This window comes from Clarias gariepinus, chromosome 11 (genome assembly GCF_024256425.1).
Source record: "Clarias gariepinus isolate MV-2021 ecotype Netherlands chromosome 11, CGAR_prim_01v2, whole genome shotgun sequence".
Lineage (NCBI taxonomy): Eukaryota > Metazoa > Chordata > Actinopteri > Siluriformes > Clariidae > Clarias > Clarias gariepinus.
The window spans coordinates 13,584,462-13,607,585 of record NC_071110.1 but is presented as its reverse complement, the minus strand read 5'-3'; the positions used below and the strand labels follow the sequence as shown (position 1 = coordinate 13,607,585).

Here is a 23,124-nt window from a genome sequence, read left to right as displayed (position 1 = left end):
ACCTCATCTCATGTATATTTAAACTGAAACATTCAGGTATTTATGACATTTTTCTGCATCTCCCAAATACCTACTGTAGGCATTTCTTACAAGTTAAAAGGTGTAAAACCTACATGGTTATCATATACATTTTTATTCTGGCAATAAACTTGGGAAAGAACACACAATCACTGTTTTGGGATTATAAAGTTGAGGACTCACATGCCGAGACTTAATTGTAAATTGAAAACAAGGACTTTTGCACTTTAAGACATAAACAACCACACTGCTGCTGACATAATAATTTCCTACTTCATGTTTTAAAGGTGCATGGAGTGTATCTTTAAAGTTACATTTTATTCATCCATCCAACCGCGCATCTGTTTTCCATACCGCTTATAAATCAAAGGGACATGGGGGGCCCGGACCCTTTTGTACGGAACAACAGGCAATTTGGTAACACCAATCAGGTTACAGCACAGATCTTTAAAATGTTGGGAGAAACTGGAGAACCCGTAAGTAACCCATCAAGCTGTGAGGCAACGTATAAACTTCAAGAACGCAGAGTAGAGCCAAAATTTTAACCTACAACCCTGGAGGTGTGAAGTGATGTTGCTAACCACTAAGCCATTATGCTGCCTCTAGTTCATTGATGTACCAAACATAACTTGTAAAGTTACACTATGTGATAAAAGGGAAATGAATGGTATAAAAGATGTTGAGCAACGCTTAAATAAGTTTAATGTAATGTTTCTGAAAGCCCTTTATGTTTACTTATATTTTAAAAAATGTAACGTAAAAAATAAAAGATCTACTTTGGCAAAGCAGGCCTACAAATAAGCAATGGTGTGTAATTCAGTACAGTACATGCATTATGGAGACGAACCAGCAGATGGTGCTGTTAGCAAACATTTTTTAGAAGTATCCAGTCAACCATTGTGCCTTTCAGGCTACCATTTAATTTGAAGATGATAAATTGTTTACATTAATTATGTAATATTTATCATTACCACCTTTAAACTACTTTCTATGCTTTACCGAGCCATGTAATATTAGTCCTGGGCACAAGGTTAGTCTGAACATGGATTCTGTTAATTATGTACAGTACATCAAGCATTCCTTATCTAATTTCCACTCCTGTGCTGTGCACCATTTTTAGCACAGTAAATAAGGTTCTGGCATCTCCCATTACCTGACAACTATTTTCCAAATACCATGCTATGCTTTTTACCTTTTGGTACAACAATAGAATGTGGGCCTTACACGTTTAGGTTTGCAACTTTCTATTCCACAATAACCATAAAACCTCTGTACACACTGAGCTCTAATTCAGGAATATTGTATCATACTATCTGGCCTTTAACATTGCTTTAACACTGCTTAAGTGTCTATGAACGGTACATTTTTATGCATCTTTTAAATACCTAGGCATTTCTTCCAAGTTTAGAAGGGTTTAGTCACAGTGTCTTAATGAAATTCAGATACAGTGCAATTTTAACATAATACACAATTTAACATCATAATTTATAACTGTATAATGTAAATATAGAAATGTAGAAATCTATAATGCATGGCATCCGGCGTAAAACCTGTGCCAAGCTTGTACTGTATGTGCGGACAAATATGCATTGTGTTCTAATGAAATAACTGAAATGAGGTCCTAGGGCAAAATGTCCAGGTGCCTTTTAGTCCCATGTCAGATACCATCTTGAGCATGGACCTCTTTTAACTCTGTCCTTGTCGCATTTGTTGGTCGTTTTTCACTCCGATTCAACCTTCTGCTCAGCCTCCTCTTTTTCTTCCTTTGCCAAAAGGTCCAGAAGTTTTCACTTGCAAAAAAGTATAGAAGAGGATCCAAACAGCTGTTTCCAGCAGCCAGGCAATGCGTAACCACAGCTGCTTTTCTCACCTTATCAATGTAATGACATGATTCATATCCATTCTCCTTAACCTGTCTTTCAGCTTCTAAAAAGACAGTGCGCACAACATGGTATGGCATAAAGCACACAAGGAAAATGATGAGAACAATGATAACCAGCGCGCCGGACTTGTTGTAATGGGGATTTCTTCTCCCTGGACCCTTTCTAAGCTGTAGCAATTTCCCAGCTGCAATCAAATAACAAACTGAAATGACTACAAAGGGTAAGACGAAGCCTAGAGACAACGCAGCTTTGTTCAGGGTGATGATGGACTTCAACTGAGATACATCCAGCTCAAGGCATTTGATTTGGCCAGATGGATCCTGAGAGGTGCCTGCATCCAGTAGAGGGATGGACGCTATGAGCACCAACAGCCAAATAAAGCCACACACAAAGCAAGCACCTTGAGTACTCTGGAAGGACACATATCTGTATGGCTTAATGATGGCCACAAAGCGAAATACACTAAGGACCATTAAGAAGTAAATACTGCCATACATGTTAGCATAGAACACAAAACCCATGATGCGACAAATGATGTCTCCAAACACCCAGTGGGAATCCATGAGGTAATAGACGGCTCGGAACGGCAGAGAACACACCAGCATCAGGTCAGAAATCAGAAGGTTGACCATGAAGAAGTGGACGGAACTGAAGGAATTTCTTGTTCTACACACACCAACAAAGTAGCATAATGAGACAAGATTGGCAAATAATCCCAAGACGAAGATACACAGGTAGACAGCTGGATAGACGTTGTGTTTGAAGTCGCTGATTGAACAGTTGCTTTGAACAGTGCCATGTGGATGGTTCATCCTAGCTGCTGGAAAGAACCACAACACAACATGAGGTAAGGTATTACTATTATGATAAATAAGCAAATTGGTAAGATAAAAAAAAAAAAAGATTTACTAAGCAAATGGCATTATTCATATCAGGTAGATTCTATTATACCACAATTTTGTTGATTTCTCAGATCTGTGTGAAGCTCAGTAGACGTTAAAAGAATTTAAGTAGTTCGGATCATTATTTCAAATCACAGGATTTTAATTAATGCACACTTCTTATATTTTAGCTATTCTATTATAAGATAATGTGCACGGTTGTGTAGTGGTTAGCACTGTCGCCTTGCACCTCCAGGGACCAGGTTCGATTCCCGGCCAGGCTCGATTCTTATCTGAAGTTTGCATGTTCTCCCTGTGTTTGGTGGGTTTCCCACAGGCCAAAGGCTAATGGCATTCCCATATTGCCCATAGGGTGTGTATGTGTGTGTCCTGCGATTGATTGGCTCCCTGACTAGGGTGTATCAGGCCTCATGCTCCTGGGGTAGGCGGTATAGGTGAGGAGTGAGTGAAAGTTTAATAATGAACTATATTTTGTGGTGAATTTTTGAGGATTTTTAAAAATATATATACATTTTTTTGCTGTCAGAAGATGAAAAAAAGAGTGTATGTGTCATATTTACAATCTTAATGAAGATGCTATTAAATATTTTCCACATGCTATTCTACTGTATGAGGGGAAATTCCCCGTCTTTATTTGTAACCTGAATATGCTGCCTCAATAATCAAATCTGAAACCACACTATTTCTTATAAATGTCAGTGAGAAATTCTTGCACAATAATAGTTGGTTATAGATGATATACAGATAAAGCAAAAATCTCAATTCTTTGTTTGTGGGATTACTTGCAGTAAGCCATGCAATAAAAATAATAATAATAATAATAATAATAATAATAATAATAAAAGTGCTTACACTTTAAAGCATGTCCCTGCATAGGTTTTAAGGGCATGATACTTGTATGAGCACAGGATTCCCATTATAAGACATATAATATGATATAAGATTTCCACTGTATTATATAATAAAATCTAGGCATTTGTATTAGGCATTTCTAATACTTCAAAGAAACCAAAGAGCCAGATTACATATATCATGTATAAGGGGAAAAAAAAGTTTGGTATATGAAACAGATGCCAAAAAGTGACTTGTATTAAAATGAGCAATTACAGTTAACATCTGAATGTGAGTTAATAGAACTTAGAATTCAGAAATACCATGAAATACCCTTCAAACACTATTAACACTATCAATCTACTGGACTACGACATTTTTAAACATTTTTTTCATTTATCACTGAAAAGATTTGATCGATGTATTAATCTTACAAGTGCATTTTTGCTAAATCTTTACTGGCTTTTCGTAATAATACAAGTATCATGCAATGTTTACACAAAATTAACTCCTAACAAAAGTGAAGTATCAGTACACACTTACCTTAGCTACTGCCTGCTGTGCAAGTCTAATGCTGAATGAAGGTGAAAGTTAGCATTATTGTTTTAAGCTCTGTCTGCAGAAAAGAACACGTTCTTGTCAGACTCTGTGATAATCAAGAGCCTCTGTGGTCACAAGACACACCCAAACAAGAATACTGCTCCAAAATGCCACCTAAATATTTGAAAACATAATTCCAAATCATAATTACTAAAAAAAAAAAAAAACACCTCCACAGTGACACACTGAACTGTACTATTGCTGCACATTATCTGCCAAAATACAAATATCAGACTTTTATTGAATCACTTTTGCATTAAAGTAATTCGAAATAAAGGACCGTGAAATTAAATACCTAACAAATATTTGCAGATAGTCCGATATCCGTGTAATTCCCATGTTTTTGCATTTAAAAAGAGTGAGGATGTTATGTTTGATCCCAAATCACACCTCTTGTCTATAAAAGGTTTTAGAATGCCACATGTTCAAGCATGCTTATGGAGGTTTATATTCAACACTTACAAAACTTGAGCGTGCATGCCTGTAATGGATGAGCCTTTTCCTGCATGCTTAAAACAATCCGCAACTAGTGACCATACATGAACAGATTTTGGCAAACCGCTAATGTTCCTTGAAGGGCTGGAGGTCCTTTTTCATTATCATTTCTGTCGTAACAGTTTATACAGGGGCAAATATGGCAGACATCCCACATAAACATATTTTAACAAAAAACCAACACAGAATGCATAGAAATGACTCAAATTGATATAAATGAGAGGGTATCTTTATCTATCTAAAAATTATTAAATCATTTAAGAAGTAAATGAGAACCTGTAATAGGATTAGACATTCTCTGTTCATCTTAAAAAATACAGTAGTATCTCTTATACATTCTACTGTATATTCATTCATGTGAAATATGTCAAAAAATTGTTATAGTGGCTTATAGCTTATAAAAAAATCATAAATACAGTATCTCAAAATATAAAAATATTTTGTTTAAAGTTCGAGTAAATTACTATTCATACTGTGTATCTTTTAGTGTAGTTTACTATATGCAAATATTATTATTATTATTATTTTTATTATTATTGTACTGTATTACCATTAATATTTTTTCTCCAAAAATGAAAGACATTCTATAAAAGAATGCATAAACCTTCAGAATCTTTGACCACTAAATATTGCAACATCAATTTAAAAATTTATAATTTTGATGAACACATGGAAAATCAAACAATTGAATGTTTTTGATCACTGCCATTACCATATTCCAAGGTCAAAGCTTCTGAAAAAAGTTCATTCATTTCCTATAATAATAATAATAATAATAATAATAATAATAATAATAATACACACACAATAAATAAGCATTTGTCAATATTGGGCTAAGTTTAACTCTTCATACAGTAAGCACAACAGCATAATATGTGGACCAAAAATCTAAGGATGATCTCACTTTTCCTCCTAGACAGGGACATGTTCTTTTCCTCACTGAGGTAGAAGGTACAAGACCATCAAACACACATCATCTGCTGTTCACCAAACTCCACCACCCCCCATGCCTTTTAAGAATATAAGCTGTGATGTTGACTGAAACTTAACGGCCAATACAGAGGACAGTGTCGACCAGCAGTGATTTACATGTTTATCAAACAGTACTGTGCTCAAACACAATTATGCAGTTTTTTTTAAATATTATTTCATTTTGTGTTTTATCTTGTGTGGGTGTTTTGGATTTGCAAAACAATTGTACATACAGAAATATGTCAAAAACATATAAAGAAATCATAGTCAATTATTGATTAATTTATTATTTTGTGTTGGAATCTTAAAAAAAAAAAAATATATATATATATATATATATATATATATATATATATATATATATTGTGCATTCTTGGTGTATTTAGGTCATTCTTTTTGGACTGACCCAAATTCATCTACTTGGGTGACATTTCTACCCAATGTTATGGTACTGTAGAATGCATTGATTTTAAGGAGTGCCTAAAGTGTTCAGGTACGCTTAGTGCATTTTGCATACAAGATTAACTGTCAAGCCAAGCAGCATGTGGGTATGGAGAACTGTAGTTTAAAAAGGTGCGCTTAGCATTGAGAGACAGGTATGACGAATTCTAAAAAAAATAAATAAAAAATAAAAAACTGTAATTTGAGACTTGTGAAGATCCTCTGTAATCTGATCAGCAACCGACTTGCCAAAACTTAGATCAAGCTAGGTAAAATTGCAAGCCATATTTGCTTTCAAATGGAATGTATTGGGAGAAGGAAAACAAGTTTCAGCAAGTATAAGAAGGTGAAGAAAGGTCACCAGCTTGATAAGCTCAGCCTGTGTTTTGGTAGCTGACAGACTAATCTGTGCATTTCAGCTTTGAGACTAGACTATTTTACTTTTTTAACACAATACAAATATTACATTACCTGTAGGAGACTTTTAAGTCACAAGGAGACATTGCATGCAGTTAGCAATGTGTCCATGACCTGGATTCATGGTTAGCTCCCAATGGCAATAGAGTAATCTTCCTTTTCTAGTGATAATCAAGTTGATAAGAAAGGTGAAGTTGAAGCAGTGGAGACTGCAAACTCTGGACCAAAATGCAGTGCAGTTATATGATGTAGTAGCATTGAATAATGGCAGACATTTGAATCTGCTTGGTAGGATCTACACAATGTCAGCGTAAAGCTCTGAAAACTGATCTGTTGGAGCAGAGTGTATAGTTGAGGCGGTGATATATCTAAACACTAGTGGGGCATTGGACTCTTTACTAAGTAGAGATTAAGCACTCGTGTCACAATCAGCAGAAAGTCAAATTACATTGTGACTGATGCAGGCAACCACCAAATATACCAGCATGGCCATGGAACAATTTAAAGCTAATAGTCAGCACCAACTTCATTTTTTATTGAACAACTTATGATTATACTATCATAATATTAATAAACATCAATGTACAGATACACGATGTAGCCAAAAGTATGTGGACACCTGATTAATTGTTAAATATAATGCAAATTGCAAATGTACTCACCCGTCATTAATATAATGACCCGCCCTCATCTGGGAAGGCTTTCCACTAGATTTTGCATTGTGGCTGTGGGGATTTGCCTATTCTGCCACAAGGGCATTATTGACGTCAGACACTGATGTCAGACGAGAGGGTCTGGGTCATAGATGGAGTTTTAATTCATCCCAGAGGTATTCATGATATCATATCCATGATAATGATCAGCTAAAACAATAAAATCAACCGCCTAATACGTTGTAGGTCCTTTAGCAGGATTTTCCACAAAACCTCGCCCAGAGTATTATGCTGTCTTTTGTCACTAATCTATTGCACAGAGCTATCAATATTATGTAAAAGCAAACATGATCCATCAAACAAGGCCAGCTTCTTTTATTGCATCATGATCCAGTTTTGATGTCCACATGCCTATTATAAGAGCTGAAGATGCTGTGTCCCAGCTTTTAGCCATCACAATGTGGCCTTGTTAAAGCCTCTCAGATTTTTATGCTTGGCCGTTTTTAAATACCCATGTATTTATTTTCATATTACGAACATAGTAGGACTTCTGGTCAACGCTTTTATGCAAATTCACACTTACACTCTTTGTGAATGCACGTGTGAACGTTAATCGTAGGTCCTACCACTGTTGTAACTTGGGAACAAATACAATGGTAATCATCACTGGCCCCCCCTAGGTGGACTAGAGCGTCCTATATGTATGTATGGAGATATGAATGGAGCACGGTGACATAGTGGTTAGCATTGTGGCCTCACAGCTTCTGGGTCGAGCGTTGGATTACCGCGTCTGGTCTGTGTATGTGTGGAGTTTGCATGTTATCCGTGTGGTTATCTTGGTGGGTTTTCTCCGGGTACTTCGGTTTCCTCAGTACACCGTCCAAAAAACACTGGGTTGATTGGCATTCCCAAATTGCACCTAGTTTGCAAATGCAAGAGGTTGACAAGAGGTGCTACAAGAGGACGCAAAATGGGAATAAATACAACGGTAATAACTATTGGCCCCCACCGCGCCTAGAGAGGTTTCTAGAAGAATAGATGGAGATTTGTATGCAGCAGGGTGGCATAATGGTTAACACTGTGGCCTCGCACCTTCAGTGTGTGTGTGTGTGTGTGTGTGTGCATGTTCTCCGTGTGCTTGGTGGGTTTTCTTCAGGGAACTCTGGTTTCCTCCTACAGTCCGAATACATACAGATTGGGCTAATTAAAATTTTAGGAGTACACATCTTTTATACTGCTATATATTGATTTCTGTAATCAAGTTTAAATGCCCAGCCGTTTCCGTCACTACTGGTCTCTCTAATCACGTGACTCGCGCACGTGAGCCGCACCTCGCGGCAGTGTTTCTAAACACAGTGTACAGCGCGGTCAGTATGGAGGCGTCCATGTTCACTGGGAATGGACACGAAACTGATAAAAGACGTTAATGCAGCCGGAAAACTGCCCATTAAGACGTGGAGTCTCCATGTAATAGTACGAGGTAACTCCCGAACAACAAAACTTACCATTTAGCACTGTTAGCTAACCGGTGTGTATCTTACCCAGCTAGCAGGCTACTGTTAATTAGTTTTGACACAAAGTTAGCTGATTAGCTCAGGGTAAAGCCAGATTTCTCACGTTTTGATTGCTAACGGTTTAAAGTGAATGTTTAGTGGTGTTTCCTGGCTTAATATCGGCTAGCAGATAGCAATAAGACGTGCGGTTTAGCTACTTATTTAGCTATCAAAGCTAAAGCAATGATGAACTTAACTACAGCAAGCTGTGTGATAACATCATCAAGAACAACAATACCAGCAGCAGATAACCTTCTCAGCAAGTTTAACCCTGCTGTCACATACTGGATGTTTTATCATGTAGGAATCCAGACTGACCCTAGCTGACAACGATCTGGGGTTTTAGTGAGACAAGCATCAGCTTTCTCCTTTTCCCGTGTAGTTGGTATTTATTCTTTATGTGTTCTGGATTCGCACAGCACAAAGCAACATAGATAATGAACAAATCTAGAAGGATCTGATCAGATTTGCCGAGCCTGGTATTTAACAGGGCATGGCAAAATTATACAGTCCAGCTGGAGCACTTGAGAGTAAACTGGCTACCAGGGATAATTCCATGAGTATTTATTAAACTTAGATATGAACAGCTCAATATATTGTCCAAAATGTGCATTGGTGTCAGGTCGCCTTTTATTTCCCCAGAGATTTGTACCTTGTGGCACAGTGGCGTAGTGGTTAGCTTGCACCTTCAGGGTCCGGGTTCAATTCCCCACTCGAGTCTGTGTGCATGGAGTTTGCATGTTCTTGCCCGTGCTTGGTGGGTTTCCTTCGTGTACTCCAGTTTCCTCCCACAGTCCAAAGACATGCAGATTAGGCTAAATTGCGTGTTTGTTTGTTTCTGTGTGTGCTCTGTGATTCCCACTCCTGTTACAGGCTTCAGGCCCCCCCATGACCCTGTACACAGGCTAAAATGGTTAAGATGATGTGTGAGAGAGTGAGTGAACTTTCCTCCTGGGAAAACACACTAGGTTAAAGTTGCCATTATTTATAATTTATAATTTTTTTTTTTTTTTTTTTCAGCTCCAAAACACTAGGGAGAGTAGAAAGCAATTTTAAAAGACTCAGAATGGGGAGTCTGATCAGGGATGGAAGCATTTAATGTTTTAAAGACATTGGTGGCTCAGTGGTAGATTTCTCGCCTGCCGCACGTAAGGTCCAGTTTAAATTCCCACTTAATACTCATACGCCAGCCCTACTAGATGTAGCGCCGGTCCCAAGACCAGGTAAAATGGGAGGGTTGCGTCAGAAAGGGCATCCAGCGTAAAACCTTTGCCAAGTTGTGTGTGGATCGCATGGTCTGCTATTTTCAGGAGCACAAACTTTGGGTTTTAATTAAAAGCAGGTTGTTATTTTTTGCATTTGTTAAATGTCAGAATCGGGCAATTTTTTTATTTTTTGTTTTATTAATTTTTTTTAAGTACATTCATCAGTCAAAAATTTACATACACTTCCTTAGTATTTGGTAGAATTGCCCCGAAACTGTTGTTGCATTCATCTTGGATATAAGATTTTTTTTTTTTTTTACATATACATACAGAATTTCGTACAAGCACAGGTTGCAGATTATGTGCGCTGAGTGTGTATAAGCAGATGCATGATTTCCTGTTGCATTACAATGTCCAGGGTGGTTTTTCATTTCTCTGATCCAGTACATCTCGCTAAACTCTTCAATTAATGATCAGTAGATGTATTCCAGCCTATTTATGCCAAAATGTCGACAGACTGGATTTTATTTGCCTGCTTCTACCTACTACACAGCTCTTCCACTGCTCTTACAGCAGCTACCAACTGGGGAATATAAATGCTATTATGTGCTTCCTTTGTTTTAAGTTTAGTAATTCAGTGAATAAGGAAAATATGTCCATCTGTTTATCCTGTTGGCTGCAGAGTAGTATGCTTGACGTGGGAAAGTGGCCAGTGTTTGCTCTTCTGCCTCCTGAGGAACTGCGTCTCATCCGCCAAGCCTGTGTGTTTGGCAGCGCTGCTAATGAGGCTCTCTACGTTACAGTCAACGATGAGGTAGGCTTTCCTTTACACCACAGGTTCCCAGCTCTGGTCCTGGCGTACCCCCGAAGTCCCAAACATTTCAGTGTTTTCTCTACTCTCCACACACCTGATTCATCTAATTACCTTATTAAGAGCATTTACTGATTCGAAGCAGGTGTGTCTTAAAATATGGAGGACAGGAGGGTTCTGCAGGATTAGGGTTTAAGGACCTTTTTCTCTCTCCCTCTGAGTTGACTCTTCCCCGAGGACGGAGGGAGTTAAGCTAAATATAGACCTATAATACTAACTCAAGCCGTGCTTGTATCCTGGATAGTGCTTTAATCTGTGTTTGTCAAGCCATTTCCACTTTGGCTTAACATTGTGCTCTTGTGGTTGGGGTACAATTAAACACTCGTACAGATATATGTCTCTCACAGGGAAGCCCAGTTTGCAGGTTTAGAGATTAAAATTCCTTGATGAGAGTAATGTGTTTAGTTTTTTCAGGCACCTTTAAGCTCCACATGAAGTCATTTATTATTATTTGTTAGAAGAGATTATTACTAAGATGTATTTTAGGTTGACTCTTGTGGATTAAATACACGGCTTGCACATCAGCAAAGCTTGCATATACTTAGACTTGCGGCAATACTTGTGGTATTGAAAAACTGTTTCACTTTCATTTAAATGCACACAGGATAAACATAGTGTAACCTCAAACTGCGCTGTTTTTAACTGATACAGTCCTCATACCTTTGGCAATTTTTATGACTTGACTCTCTGTAGAGCTCTGGTCAGAGATTGCTTATGTCCAGATTTTTCTTGTTTTCTTTAAACTTGTTTAAGGTTTAAACTGCAGTCCTCAGTGATGGTAAATTTTAAAAGACAGGTAGTCCTTGACCTACGAACATTCAAGTTATGAATTTAAGCAGATATGAATGGTCCGGGATTCACTTGTGATTTAATCACAGAAGTAGCTCATGTGTATTGTACAAAATATTTTTTACACTGTAGTGCACTAGATACCAATATTTCCAAATATGTACAATATTTTCAGTGTGTAAGTGAATAAAATGTCTAAAGTCTGGTATAGTTTGTGTGTGTGTGTGTGTGTGTGTGTGTGTGTGTGTGTGTACGCATGCGTGTGGGAGAAATGTGTCAGCCTCACCGGTTTCAGTAACTCAGTCCAAGAGCATGAAGGTAGAAAAAGGCTTCACAGTCCAATACAGTGAAAAACATTATGTCCGGGATTCCCCTCACGATTTTAAGGCGCAGAGACAACACTGTTACATTTCACATTCAATTCGATTAAATTTCCTTAGGCGCAATTACGGTTTTGTGTGTGGAGAGGGGACAGATTTAGTCAAGTGAATTGCTATGCTTTACACTGTATATTCGTGTCAAAGGTGTATAAGACTCACTTTGTTGAATGCTGCACTCATTTCTAATGTATATGACCCCGTACCTTAATTCCAACAATTTATATAAATGATTGCATGCTGTATAAGTGTATAAGCTGAATCTAGTTGTAATTTTTTTTTTGTGTGTGTGTTCACAGGTGTTTGCTTTGGGAACAAACTGCAGTGGATGCTTGGGTCTGGGAGATGTCCAAAGCACCATTGAACCCAGGAGGATAGATGCTCTTTGTGGGAAGAAGATTACCTCTCTGAGCTTTGGCACAGGGCCGCATGTCGTCATTGCCACTGCAGGTGTGTGGTATGCCTGCCTGACTTTTAATGAATTGTCCTTTCTATAAAAGATGTTATAACATGGAAAATTGAAAAAAAAAAAAAAATCTAAAGGGTTTTGTAAAAGGAAAATATGTTTCCAGAATGCATCCTTTATTTAATTATACAGTGTATAAATACATGAAAATTACACATCTGCTTAAAGGCATTTAAATGAGTTTCTTAGTGTTTCTTGCAGGTAAAGAAGTAGATAAACCCATTCAGATTTTATTTAAAATAAACTTGCAACATTCAACAGAAACCACCCACATTATAAATTTTCACTCTGACAGTTACTGGAGCTGGGAGTCTGAAGCATTTAAAATTACCTTGCTGTGTATATATAGTGTAGTTTTTTTTTTGCTTGATAGCAGTGGTGATATGATAGCAGTGGATTTATAAAAACCTAGTATGAAGGGAAAGATTGGCCCAGCTGTTGCAGGATCAAAATAGCCCAGGGCAGGTTAAAATAAATGGTGTCTGTGTGGGAAATCACCTCCCATACCAGTCGAAATGAGGATGAAAAATATGCCAGTTATTCAGAAACTTGAAGTGTCTGGAGATGAAACACTGACTGCACCATCCATCACTAGAGATGAAAACCTCTAGGTTCAACCCTACAGACTTGCAAATCTATTTCCAATCTGCTTAAACAGACTCAGCCAAAACCCTGACTTCACAGCCAGATCTACAGGTCTACATGGCCTGAATTTATTAATTCATTTTTTTTCTGTTACTTCTGCTGGTTGCGGTGGCAACAGGCTGAAAAAGTTTGCTGTAAACTTTTCTAATCCTCAGCCAGGTGTTTCAGCTTCTCTTGGGCAATTCCCAGGCGTTCCAGAGGCAAAGATGAGTTGCATGTCCAGTCTGTCCTGGGTTTGCCTCAGGGTCTCCACTTTCAGTGGAACTTGGCTGATGGAGCGCTAATGGAAAGCGACCATGGGGGATCCCATCTGTCTTGGACTGATAAATGGCCTTGGATTTGTGGCAGCAGTGTTAGTCACCATAGCGGTCTATGGTGTTGGAACAAGAGCTTAGCTTTCATACAGAACTCTCAGTTTATATATTACTTGAACATCACATCTAAAACAGTGTATATTATTACAGATGTCTTCATGAAGCTCGCTTTGTGTGCAGGGGGTTTGTCATGCTAGAACAGGTTTGGGTCCTGTAGTTCTAGCCAAGGCATATACAAATATATTCCAAAATCTCACAATTGCGGGCTTCCAAATTAGCGTTAAAGGGTAAGGCAAAGCCTACCTAGGTGTGTGATGGTCAGGTGTCCATCCATATATTTTGGCCATATAATGTAGCTAGGTAGAAATTTAGACAGGATGGTGAGTAACACACAGGGCTTCACTGGATAAAGAAGTGTTGTATATTCACTACCATATGATATGATGTTTGAAAATTCTTTTACTAGTAGTGTGAATAACAAGTAGAACATTTTTTCAAATGTCACAGATGTATTGTAAATGTCATCTGTTTTTTTTTCTTCTTTCTTTACACCATTTTGCATGACATATACTTGTCAACAAGAATTGTACTAACATCTGGATAAACATTTGGGAGTCCACTGCAATTTCATAGATATTCAGTCTGAACCTACTTTCTGTCTTTTTTTTTTTTTTTTTTTTTTTTTTTTAAATGCAGAAGGAGAGGTGTATGCCTGGGGCCACAATGGCTACAGCCAGTTAGGGAATGGCACCACTAACCACGGCCTGATCCCTGCCCTGGTGTCTACCAACCTCATCAGTAAGAGGGTGACTGAGGTGGCCTGTGGCTCCCATCACACCATTGCGCTCACCAATGACGGAGAGGTACTCCTTATTACCAGTAAACATTTATTAATAAGGTAATTGGTTAAAGATGGGCTTTACTCATTTTAGTTATTGGTTGTTCTGTTGGTATGCCCCAGTCTAGGGTTGAGGACGGGGTCTGCTTACAACAGTCTGATTTCGTCTCTTGTTGAGTATATCACTAACCATGCCAATTTTTCTTTTATACTTCCATGATCAGGTGTATGCATGGGGCTACAACAACTCTGGCCAGGTGGGATCGGGTTCTACAGCCAACCAACCCACGCCACGCAGGGTAAGCAGCTGCCTGCAGAACAAGGTTGTAGTAAACATTGCCTGTGGCCAGCTCTGCTCCATGGCTGTCCTGGACAATGGAGAGGTGAGTCAGCCCATCTTTCATACAACATTACTCGTGTGTGTGTGTGTGTGTGTGTGTGTGTGTGTGTGTGTGTGTGTGTGTGTGTGTGAGAGAGAGATTCATAGTGTGCTAATACAAAACAATATGCTGATTTGTTTTGGTTTGCTTATACCTAATCAGACTGATCAATGGATTTATGTTGAATAAATGTTCTGTGATTTATAGCCATTACGTGTTCTGACTGTGCTCTGTGCCGACAGATCTATGGCTGGGGCTATAACTGTAATGGGCAGCTGGGTCTGGGTAACAATGGCAACCAACAAACCCCGTGTCGTATCGCTGCTCTGCAGGGAATCAACATTGTCCAGGTGAGGCGATAAACAAATCCGCAAATTAAATCAGGCACAAATAACTTGCATTTACTCAGCCTCACTGTCTAATCTCTCAAAACACTACATGCATGTTTTTTTATTATTCCCCAAGATCCAATTGCAATATAAATTGCTTAATTTCCCTTTTGCTGGTCACTTGTCTGATCTGTTATTTTATTATTATTATTATTATTTTTATATTTAGGAGATGAATTCAGGTGCAATTTTTGAGGCTGAAAGTTACATAGACGTGGAGAACACAGATCAGAAACGCACTGACTAAACCAGCCTCGGGCAAAGCCCTACAGCAAGGCAACACTTTTCTTTTCAACCAGGCCTTGTAATATAGCTAGATAAATGTAAGGTGACTAGTTCAATCTGTAAGATTGGTGCTGTTTATGAGCACAGATAAAATGACTGCCACAAGCTGACTAGCTATTTAGTTCAGGGTTTTTTTCTCTTTGATCTGCAATATTTGTGGCATTTAGTGTGGCCAGCTTAGAGACTTTGTTGCTAGATGTAGAGACTTTTTAGACCAAAAAGCCAAAGGGACATATTTAGTAACTTACAGTATTACTAAATATTTAACTTTATGATCAGTATTCAATAAAGCTCTCCAGCTCATCTCACCCGACTACTGTAGACTTTATTGTTGGTGTCATCACTGTTCAACTTTACACAGCTTTTATTTATGTTTTAATTTGTGCACATGGCTAAGAGATTAACGTGCAGCCTGGGCCAAATCATGAAATTTAGCTTGTAATACCATTTTACCACCAAAGAGAGGACAATTTCCAAAAATTATTTTCCATAGTAATAGTAAAGCCCTTTGAACATTTGATCAAATGTGCCAAAATATACAGTCCTGTTTTTTTTTGCTGTAATATGCAACCATGAAAAAGTTCTAGATTGTTTTAGATATATAATTCGTTAATATTTCTCAGAATAATCTCTGCCATTCAGCTATGTTTGTTCACATTTCACATTAATGGAAAGGTAAACTTTTGCTGCCTTATCTGTCCAGGTGGCTTGTGGCTACGCGCACACCCTGGCATTAACAGATGAGGGGTTTGTTTACGCCTGGGGTGCCAATGCTTATGGGCAGCTAGGCACTGGGAACAAGAGCAACCAGGCATTGCCCACACTCATTAACATGGACAAGGAAAGGTGAGAATTTGTGTGCGCAATCAGACAGCATTTCCACTTCCATTGCATCTGCACTGATTTAACATTTAGCACGTGCACTACTATTATCTTGATTGTTTCTTAGTCAGCCTTTGCGTTTTTCATTTGAAAGCATAATCATTGCTATTAGCTAGATATTCTTGAGTTTTATCTTAATGGAAAGTGACAGAGTGAAAATAATAAAAGCAGACCTGTTTCGAACCTCACAGCTTTACCTTGCAGCTCAAGTCAAGATCATCTCCAAGTAATTAGAGAACTTGTTTGTTAAATATTTCACTGATTTAACTGACAATCTTATATTCAAGCTTCTTTCTACTGTTTTTTTGCAACACTTGTCCGTGGGTGGCGTGATGACAGAAAATGGCACTAAAGTTTCTTTCTTGTGTCTTTTTATTTTATCACCTTCCTAGCAAGTATTTCCTGATGATGATTATTTTTTTCATGGAACGGAGAAACTGTTGTCACTTTTTCCTCAGGTTGGTGGAAGTGGCTGCATGTCACACTAGTCACACGTCTGCCGCTAAGACACAGAGCGGTCAGGTGCTGATGTGGGGTCAGTGTCGAGGTCAGGCTATTCCCTGCCCACACAGCACACATTTCTCCAGCACAGATGATGTGTTTGCCTGTTTTGCTACCCCTGCCGTCACCTGGCGTCTTCTCACTGTGGGTAAGAAGAGACTTTGTTACAGAAAAATTATCTGCTGAATGTAACCCTAGTCTCCACTGTATCTCTTCACTCATTGTTTGGTCATACCTGTGATGTTACATGAGATTTCTTTCTCCGTTTAGATGGTGATGACTACCTGACTGTGGCTCAGTCTCTTAAGAGAGAGTTTGACAGCCCTGCAATTTCAGACCTCAAGTTCCTTGTAGATGGAAAATGTATACATGTTCACAAAGCTCTGCTTAAAATCAGGTAAACTATTGACTCCGAAGTATGATTTTTAATGCCTCTGTAAAGTCATTGTATCTCACCATGTTTATGCAGGATTAATAGATTTTTTTTTTTTTTTTTTTTTTTTTTAAAGCTTTGTAAAAAAATAGATGTGGGGAATCCCCCCCCCCACTTGCAAAATAAAACTTGCTTTACTTCCTGATGGCAATGTAAAACAGATAACCCAGGATAGTAATTTATACAGAAACATGCTATAGCCTGCTCAGGGAAGTAAAGTCAGCTTTAATCTTCCATGAAAAAAAGAGCAATCCTTCATAGGGGTTTTTGCAAACTGTTCGCTCCAAGACATCTGCATGTGTCATGCAAGGACATGCTTTCATATTCATATTTTTCTCTTTTTTGTAAAAAAGATGTGAGCATTTTCGGACCCTGTTAAATGAGACTGATGAAGAAGCCATTGAAATCCATCAGTTCTCCTACATGGTTTACCGGGCTTTCCTGGAGTACCTCTACACTGACACTATAAATCTGCCACCAGAGGACGCTATAGGTAAACATGTATATGTTTTTATTTATTTATTTTTATTAAACTTAGCACTGTTATTTAAATACTCACTCTTGACCGTGAAGCCGTGCGCTGTAAATACAGACACATGTCAAATAAACATATGGCACCACTCAAATAAATATATAAATTTATTATGGCCACTGCATTATTAAATGTAAATAATGTAACAATGGGCCTTCACAAAACTAAAAGAAAATGAATTGTAAAGTATTATAAAAATCATTAATATGAAAAGAACTCATATAAGAGTGGGGGCTTAACATTTTGATTAGTAGTGTATCTACAACCGGTGGCATAGTGGTTAGCACTGTCGCCTTGCTCCTCCAGGGTCGTGGTTTAAATTCCGCCTCATGTCTATGCGCATCGAGTCTTTATGTTCTGTGCTTGGTGGGTTTCCACGGGTACTCCGGTTTCGTCCCACAGTCCAGAGACATGCAGATTAGGCTAACTGGAGTTCCCAAATTGTAAGTAGTGGGTGACAGGTGCCAGTCCACCCACTCACACTCAAAGTCTTCTGTTATAGTCTCCAGTCCCCCACAACCCTGTACACCGGATAAGCGGTATAGAAGATGAATTAAATAATTAATGTATTGACTACCTTGATGGTATATATTGTTATATCCTGTATGTGATACATATTGCATTTTAAGTGAGAGTTAGATCTTGAAGGGACTGTTGGCTCTCTGCTGCTCAGGTCTTTTAGATCTTGCTACCTACTACAGAGAGACTCGTCTAAAACGGCTGTGCCAGGAAACCATTAAAAGAGGTATTTCAGAAGAGAATGCCATCACATTGCTATCTGCAGCTGTGAAATATGAGGCAAAGGTAAGCACACATACATAAACACTCTTCTATGCAATTATGATGTAGACAAAACTTGCTACAATACAATGTCAAATGCAGTCGGTTAAAATGTGTACGTAATTGTGCAGAACGACTAACATTTGAGGCAGTTTTATTCAACATTATTAATATCTGATAATGATTTATAATTACTATATTTTTTCCAGTAGTCTCAATGACTATTTTTCTCAAAGTACGTGCTAGTTGTTTTCTACTTTTGCATGTTGAACATTTAATCAGTCACATTAAACAAAACTCCATTCTCAAAACACAGCTCATTGAATCTCACCTTTTTGTATTATTGTATTACTTGGACAAATTGATGCCTTTTCTTTTGAGGACTTGGAAGAGTTCTGCTTCAAGTTCTGTGTCAACCACTTGACTGCCGTCACTCAGACCCAGGCCTTTGCTGATATGGACCACGACCTGTTGAAGAACTTTATTAGCAAAGCAAGCCGTTATGGGGCCTTTAAAAACTAAGCTGGAGCATGACTAGACCAGAGAGAGAGCTGGAGAAGAATCATTTATTATATCTGCTAGAAACAGGCAATGTTCCATGGTATGTAAAAGAGCATGGCAGCACATCTTCTGTTTAGATAAACCACTCCACTGGGTGACTACTTGGCCCTAATGCTTTTAAGGTGCACTATCCAAGATGACAAAAAAATGCATATGGGGTGTTGTAGGCACCTGGGTAGTCAAAACACTATACAGTACTGTGCAAAAGTTGAAGGCACATAAAACATCAGTAATTGAATTTTTTTTTTTTTTTTTTGTAAAAGTTACTAAAATTTGTTGATGATTCCGTGCCAGATCATGCAGTAATGGAATATGCAGATGCTGTTGCTTTTCCTTTGTCTGAGTAGGGGAAAATGTTTAATACATTTGCTTGATCTCATCCCAATCAGCAAGGACTTTTAAGGAAAAAATTTAATGCTGACTTCACATAATGATCGAATGTAATTCTATGTTGCAATACGTTAAATTCTTCAGCAAGGCCCCGAGTATGGCTTAGCTTAAGCTGAAATTTGACTACGATTGTTTTGAAACTAAAATGTACTTCAAGTGCATTTACATCTGATCTAAAATCAGCATTTAATTCTTATACAAAATTTTTATAAATTTTTTTTTTGAAGAGCATTTGTATTCAGGTGCAGCAGACATATTGTCCTCATGACACAAATGAAAAACAAAGCCTGTGTCTGTGTATTGCATTTTTAATTTTCCCTTAAACAATTGCTTTTTTTAATTTGGTACGGAATAATAAAGATTAGTAACATTAATTACAGATCAAAATAATGTGTCAATGCCTTTAAAATTAAAGATGGTGGGGGAGGGGACTTGAAAACTGCAGGTTAAAAGACAATCGAAAAACAAACAAATATAAAAATAAAAATAAAAATAGGAAGCCTGAGACTTTTTCACAGTACTGTATGCTGACCACTGGTATCTAGTGGTGCCTTTCAAAGGGACTAACCTTTTTGTTTTTCTGTAAAATCCCTTACATTTAATAAGGAAAGCACATCCCACTAGTACAGATTAATAAAGCAAATGGAAGAAAGGTTTAAGGAACAAGTCTTGTACAGTATCAAAGACAAAAAATAACAAGAATGAGACATTGACATTAGACATGGTATTCGATAAGACTACTGAGGTCACTTTAAAAGTACAATTCAACATCTCCATCCAGTACTGACTTTGATTAAATACCATGTGTAGATAACTAAACTAACCACATACCCATCTGCATTGGAAGCAAATGAAAGGGTATTTTTGTTTACCATATTTTTTTTTATACCCAAGTTATATCCAGTACTGAAAAATATTTAAACTGTGTTTAAAAATTTACAATGTGATAGCTCTTTGTATTAGACCTCTTGGCAGGCAAGAGACTATTACTTCTATTTACAGTACAATTTTGCATTTCTGTATACATTTCTATTTGTAACCTTTTCTCTTTTCAGAGCTTTTATTACTAAAAGCTCACAGCAGCATAGTCAGATTAGATAAGTGTTTTATTTTCTTTATGTCGAAAGGGTAAGTATTTGTTTTGTGCTTTAGTTGTGGGTCCGTTCATGTTTAATAAGGCACAATCATCTCAGAGTCCTGACCCTTTTTTTTTTTTTTTCTAAGTTAGTTATAAAAATAACTAGTTGTTCACACAAGTGGTGTTTACACAACAAAGTAAAAAGGGCATTATGTCCTGTTTTTGGTCACTTACCTTTTATTGTGTTAATTTGAAGCATTGCTTCCTAATTGGTACATTAAATACTCTGTTTCACAAAGAAGAGTCAGGATAGTCTTATAATGTTTTATGACAACTTTGATAATTCTAAGATTTCAAAGAAATAATTACATAGTTCATAAGCACTTAGAATATAGCAAAATGATACAACTCTTGTTACTGCATTTATACATACTCTGGGAATATCTTTACTAAGTGAACTAAAATGTTTAAAGACAAACTTATCAATATTCACTTGCATTACAGTATATTACTATTGTGATTGATCTCTTGTCATGTTTACAGTAAAGAGGTTCACATGCTCTAAAGAAATGTTACATCGGACACTTGAGTTGGTTAAAGCTGTTTTTTTGTTTTGTTTTGTTTTTCCTCCACTACACAAATGTCCATTATATAGGAAGCAGTATTGTTTTTTGCTAAGTGGTGGCATGCTGACTAACTGTATTTTCCGTGCCTTGCTTCAAGGTCTAATAGAATCTGGCAAGCGATGCTACCTTCCCTTTACTTGCTTCACTACATACAGATTTAAGTAAAAAAAATAATAAAATAAAAATAAATTGGCTGTTGTATATTTATTGACATTAATGAAATAAAGATCTGAAATCATCTGTTTTATTATCACTTCATATGTTTTATTAAATGTATAAAGGAAATCACCTGTGTGTATATATATATGTGTGTGTGTGTGTGTGTATATATATATATATATATATATATATATATATATATATATATATATATATATATATATATATACACACATACACATTCAGCGGTGATAATATTTAACACATCAGCATTTTTATCAGTAATGGGATTTCTAATCGGGCTATTGACACACAATTTCTACCAGATGTAGCCATCAAGCCAAATATTGAATTCATACAAAGAAATCAGAACATTAAAGTATGAAAGTTGAGTCATAATAAATAAAGTGAAATGACACAGGGAATAAGTATTGAACACATGAAGATAAGGTGCAAAATGGCATAGAAAGCCAGGAGACCTGAAATCTGTCATTATTGAGCGAGAGAAACCCTGCCCCACGTCGGTACTAATTAATATCAGCTGCATTAGTCCTAATTAATGGCCATTAAAGGCTTCTCATTACCCAGGACACACACAGAAAAGATTCATGATGGGCAAAAGCAAAGAACTCTCCCAAGATCTTCGTAATCTTATTGTTGAAATGCATTCTGATAGGAATGGTTATAGGCGCATTTCCAGAATGCTGAATGTTCCTGTGAGCACTGTGGTAGCAATTATCTGGAAATGGAAAGGGCATCAGTTCACCATAAAGCAGCCGCTCCATGTCAGATCCCTATCCGAGGACTCCAAAGAATAATCAGGAGTTCTCCAAGAGCCAAAAACCATTTGGGCAGAGCTTCAGGAAGACCTTGCATCAGCAGGTACTGTTGTTTCAAAGAAAACTATAAGCAATGCACTGAAGCGCCATGGCATCCATGCATGCTCACCACACAAGAGATTTGGAGAAAGCCTGTTGATTATTGGGAGACTTTAGTATGGTCAGATGAAAGCAAAATTTAACTTTTTGGCAGTCATTCTACACACCATGTTTGGCACTGCCCACCACCCCAAGATCACCATACCAACAGTTAGGTTTGGGGCTCCTTTTCAGCAAGGGGTACTGGCAGACTTTATATTATTGAAAGCAGGATGAAAGGAGACATTCTGGATGAAAATCTGCCATCTACCAGAAAGCTGAAAATAAAAAGAGGGTGAACATTTCAACAAGACAATAATAAAATAAACCCAAACAAAAGGCCAAGGAAACAATGATGTGGTTTCAAAGAAAGAAAATTAAGTTTCTTGAATGGCCCAGTCAATCACCTGACATAAATCCCACAGACAATCTATGGAGAGAACTGAAGATCAAAGTTTATAAAAGAGGTCCAAGGAAATTTCAAGATTTAAAGACTTTGTGTGGAGGAATGGGCCAGAATCACTCCTGAGAAATGCAGACGACTGGTCTCCCCATACAAGAGGCGTCTAGAAGCTGTAATCACCAACAAAGGCTTTTCAATAAAGTGTATTCAATACATATTCCTTGTGTCATTTTACTTTATTTATTATGAATTAAATATTTGACGTGATGGCTACATCTGGTGGAAATTGTGTGTCAATAGCCCACTTAGAAATCCCCTTACTAATAAAAATGCATTTTGTACAGTGTTTTTAACTGTACCAAATGCAACAATATGCTTGTTGACTTTGCCATTCGTATGAAATGTGGCCTCATTGCTGAAAACAAGACGCTTTTTGAACTCATCTTCAAGTTTCTGATAAAATGTGAAACATTAAACTTAGTTTTTACTCCCCTCGTTAATTTTTTTTTTTTATCATTTGGCGATATTGTTAAGACTA

The 23,124-nt window shown here is 37.4% G+C and overlaps 2 protein-coding genes across 4 annotated transcripts; one reads left to right on the top strand and one right to left on the bottom strand.

The window, feature by feature from the left end:
* Window positions 1-101: 101 nt before the first annotated feature.
* On the bottom strand, window positions 102-4,577 carry cysltr2b (cysteinyl leukotriene receptor 2b). Of its 3 annotated transcripts, XM_053507708.1 has the most exons (3): window positions 4,530-4,577; window positions 4,178-4,348; window positions 102-2,721 (listed from the first exon to the last, which is right to left on the bottom strand). In XM_053507708.1, exon 3 carries the CDS (start codon window positions 2,711-2,713, stop codon window positions 1,676-1,678), a length of 1,038 nt encoding a protein of 345 aa, XP_053363683.1. In that variant the 5' UTR covers window positions 2,714-2,721; window positions 4,178-4,348; window positions 4,530-4,577; the 3' UTR covers window positions 102-1,675. The 3 variants fall into 3 exon arrangements, with proteins under 3 accessions (XP_053363683.1, XP_053363681.1, XP_053363682.1); XM_053507706.1 differs by having other exon boundaries at window positions 4,178-4,574; XM_053507707.1 differs by having other exon boundaries at window positions 102-2,718; window positions 4,178-4,574.
* Window positions 4,578-8,539: 3,962 nt separating this feature from the next.
* rcbtb2 (regulator of chromosome condensation (RCC1) and BTB (POZ) domain containing protein 2) lies at window positions 8,540-19,259 on the top strand. Its single transcript, XM_053507755.1, has 12 exons — window positions 8,540-8,692; window positions 10,653-10,784; window positions 12,307-12,457; window positions 14,129-14,295; window positions 14,495-14,653; window positions 14,893-15,000; window positions 16,028-16,170; window positions 16,665-16,855; window positions 16,978-17,104; window positions 17,494-17,633; window positions 18,346-18,476; window positions 18,834-19,259. Exons 2-12 carry the CDS (start codon window positions 10,659-10,661, stop codon window positions 18,972-18,974), a joined length of 1,584 nt encoding a protein of 527 aa, XP_053363730.1. The 5' UTR covers window positions 8,540-8,692; window positions 10,653-10,658; the 3' UTR covers window positions 18,975-19,259.
* The last annotated feature ends 3,865 nt before the right edge of the window (window positions 19,260-23,124 follow it).

Bases quoted from the DNA above. Each gene is read 5' to 3' on its own strand.
- cysltr2b (XM_053507708.1), bottom strand. From the start codon at position 2,713: ATGAACCATCCACATGGCACTGTTCAAAGCAACTGTTCAATCAGCGAC.
- rcbtb2 (XM_053507755.1), top strand. From the start codon at position 10,659: ATGCTTGACGTGGGAAAGTGGCCAGTGTTTGCTCTTCTGCCTCCTGAG. The intron at 10,785-12,306 runs GTAGGCTTTCCT...GTGTGTTCACAG, and splicing joins ACGTTACAGTCAACGATGAG to GTGTTTGCTTTGGGAACAAA. The intron at 17,105-17,493 runs GTAAACTATTGA...TTTGTAAAAAAG, and splicing joins AAAGCTCTGCTTAAAATCAG to ATGTGAGCATTTTCGGACCC.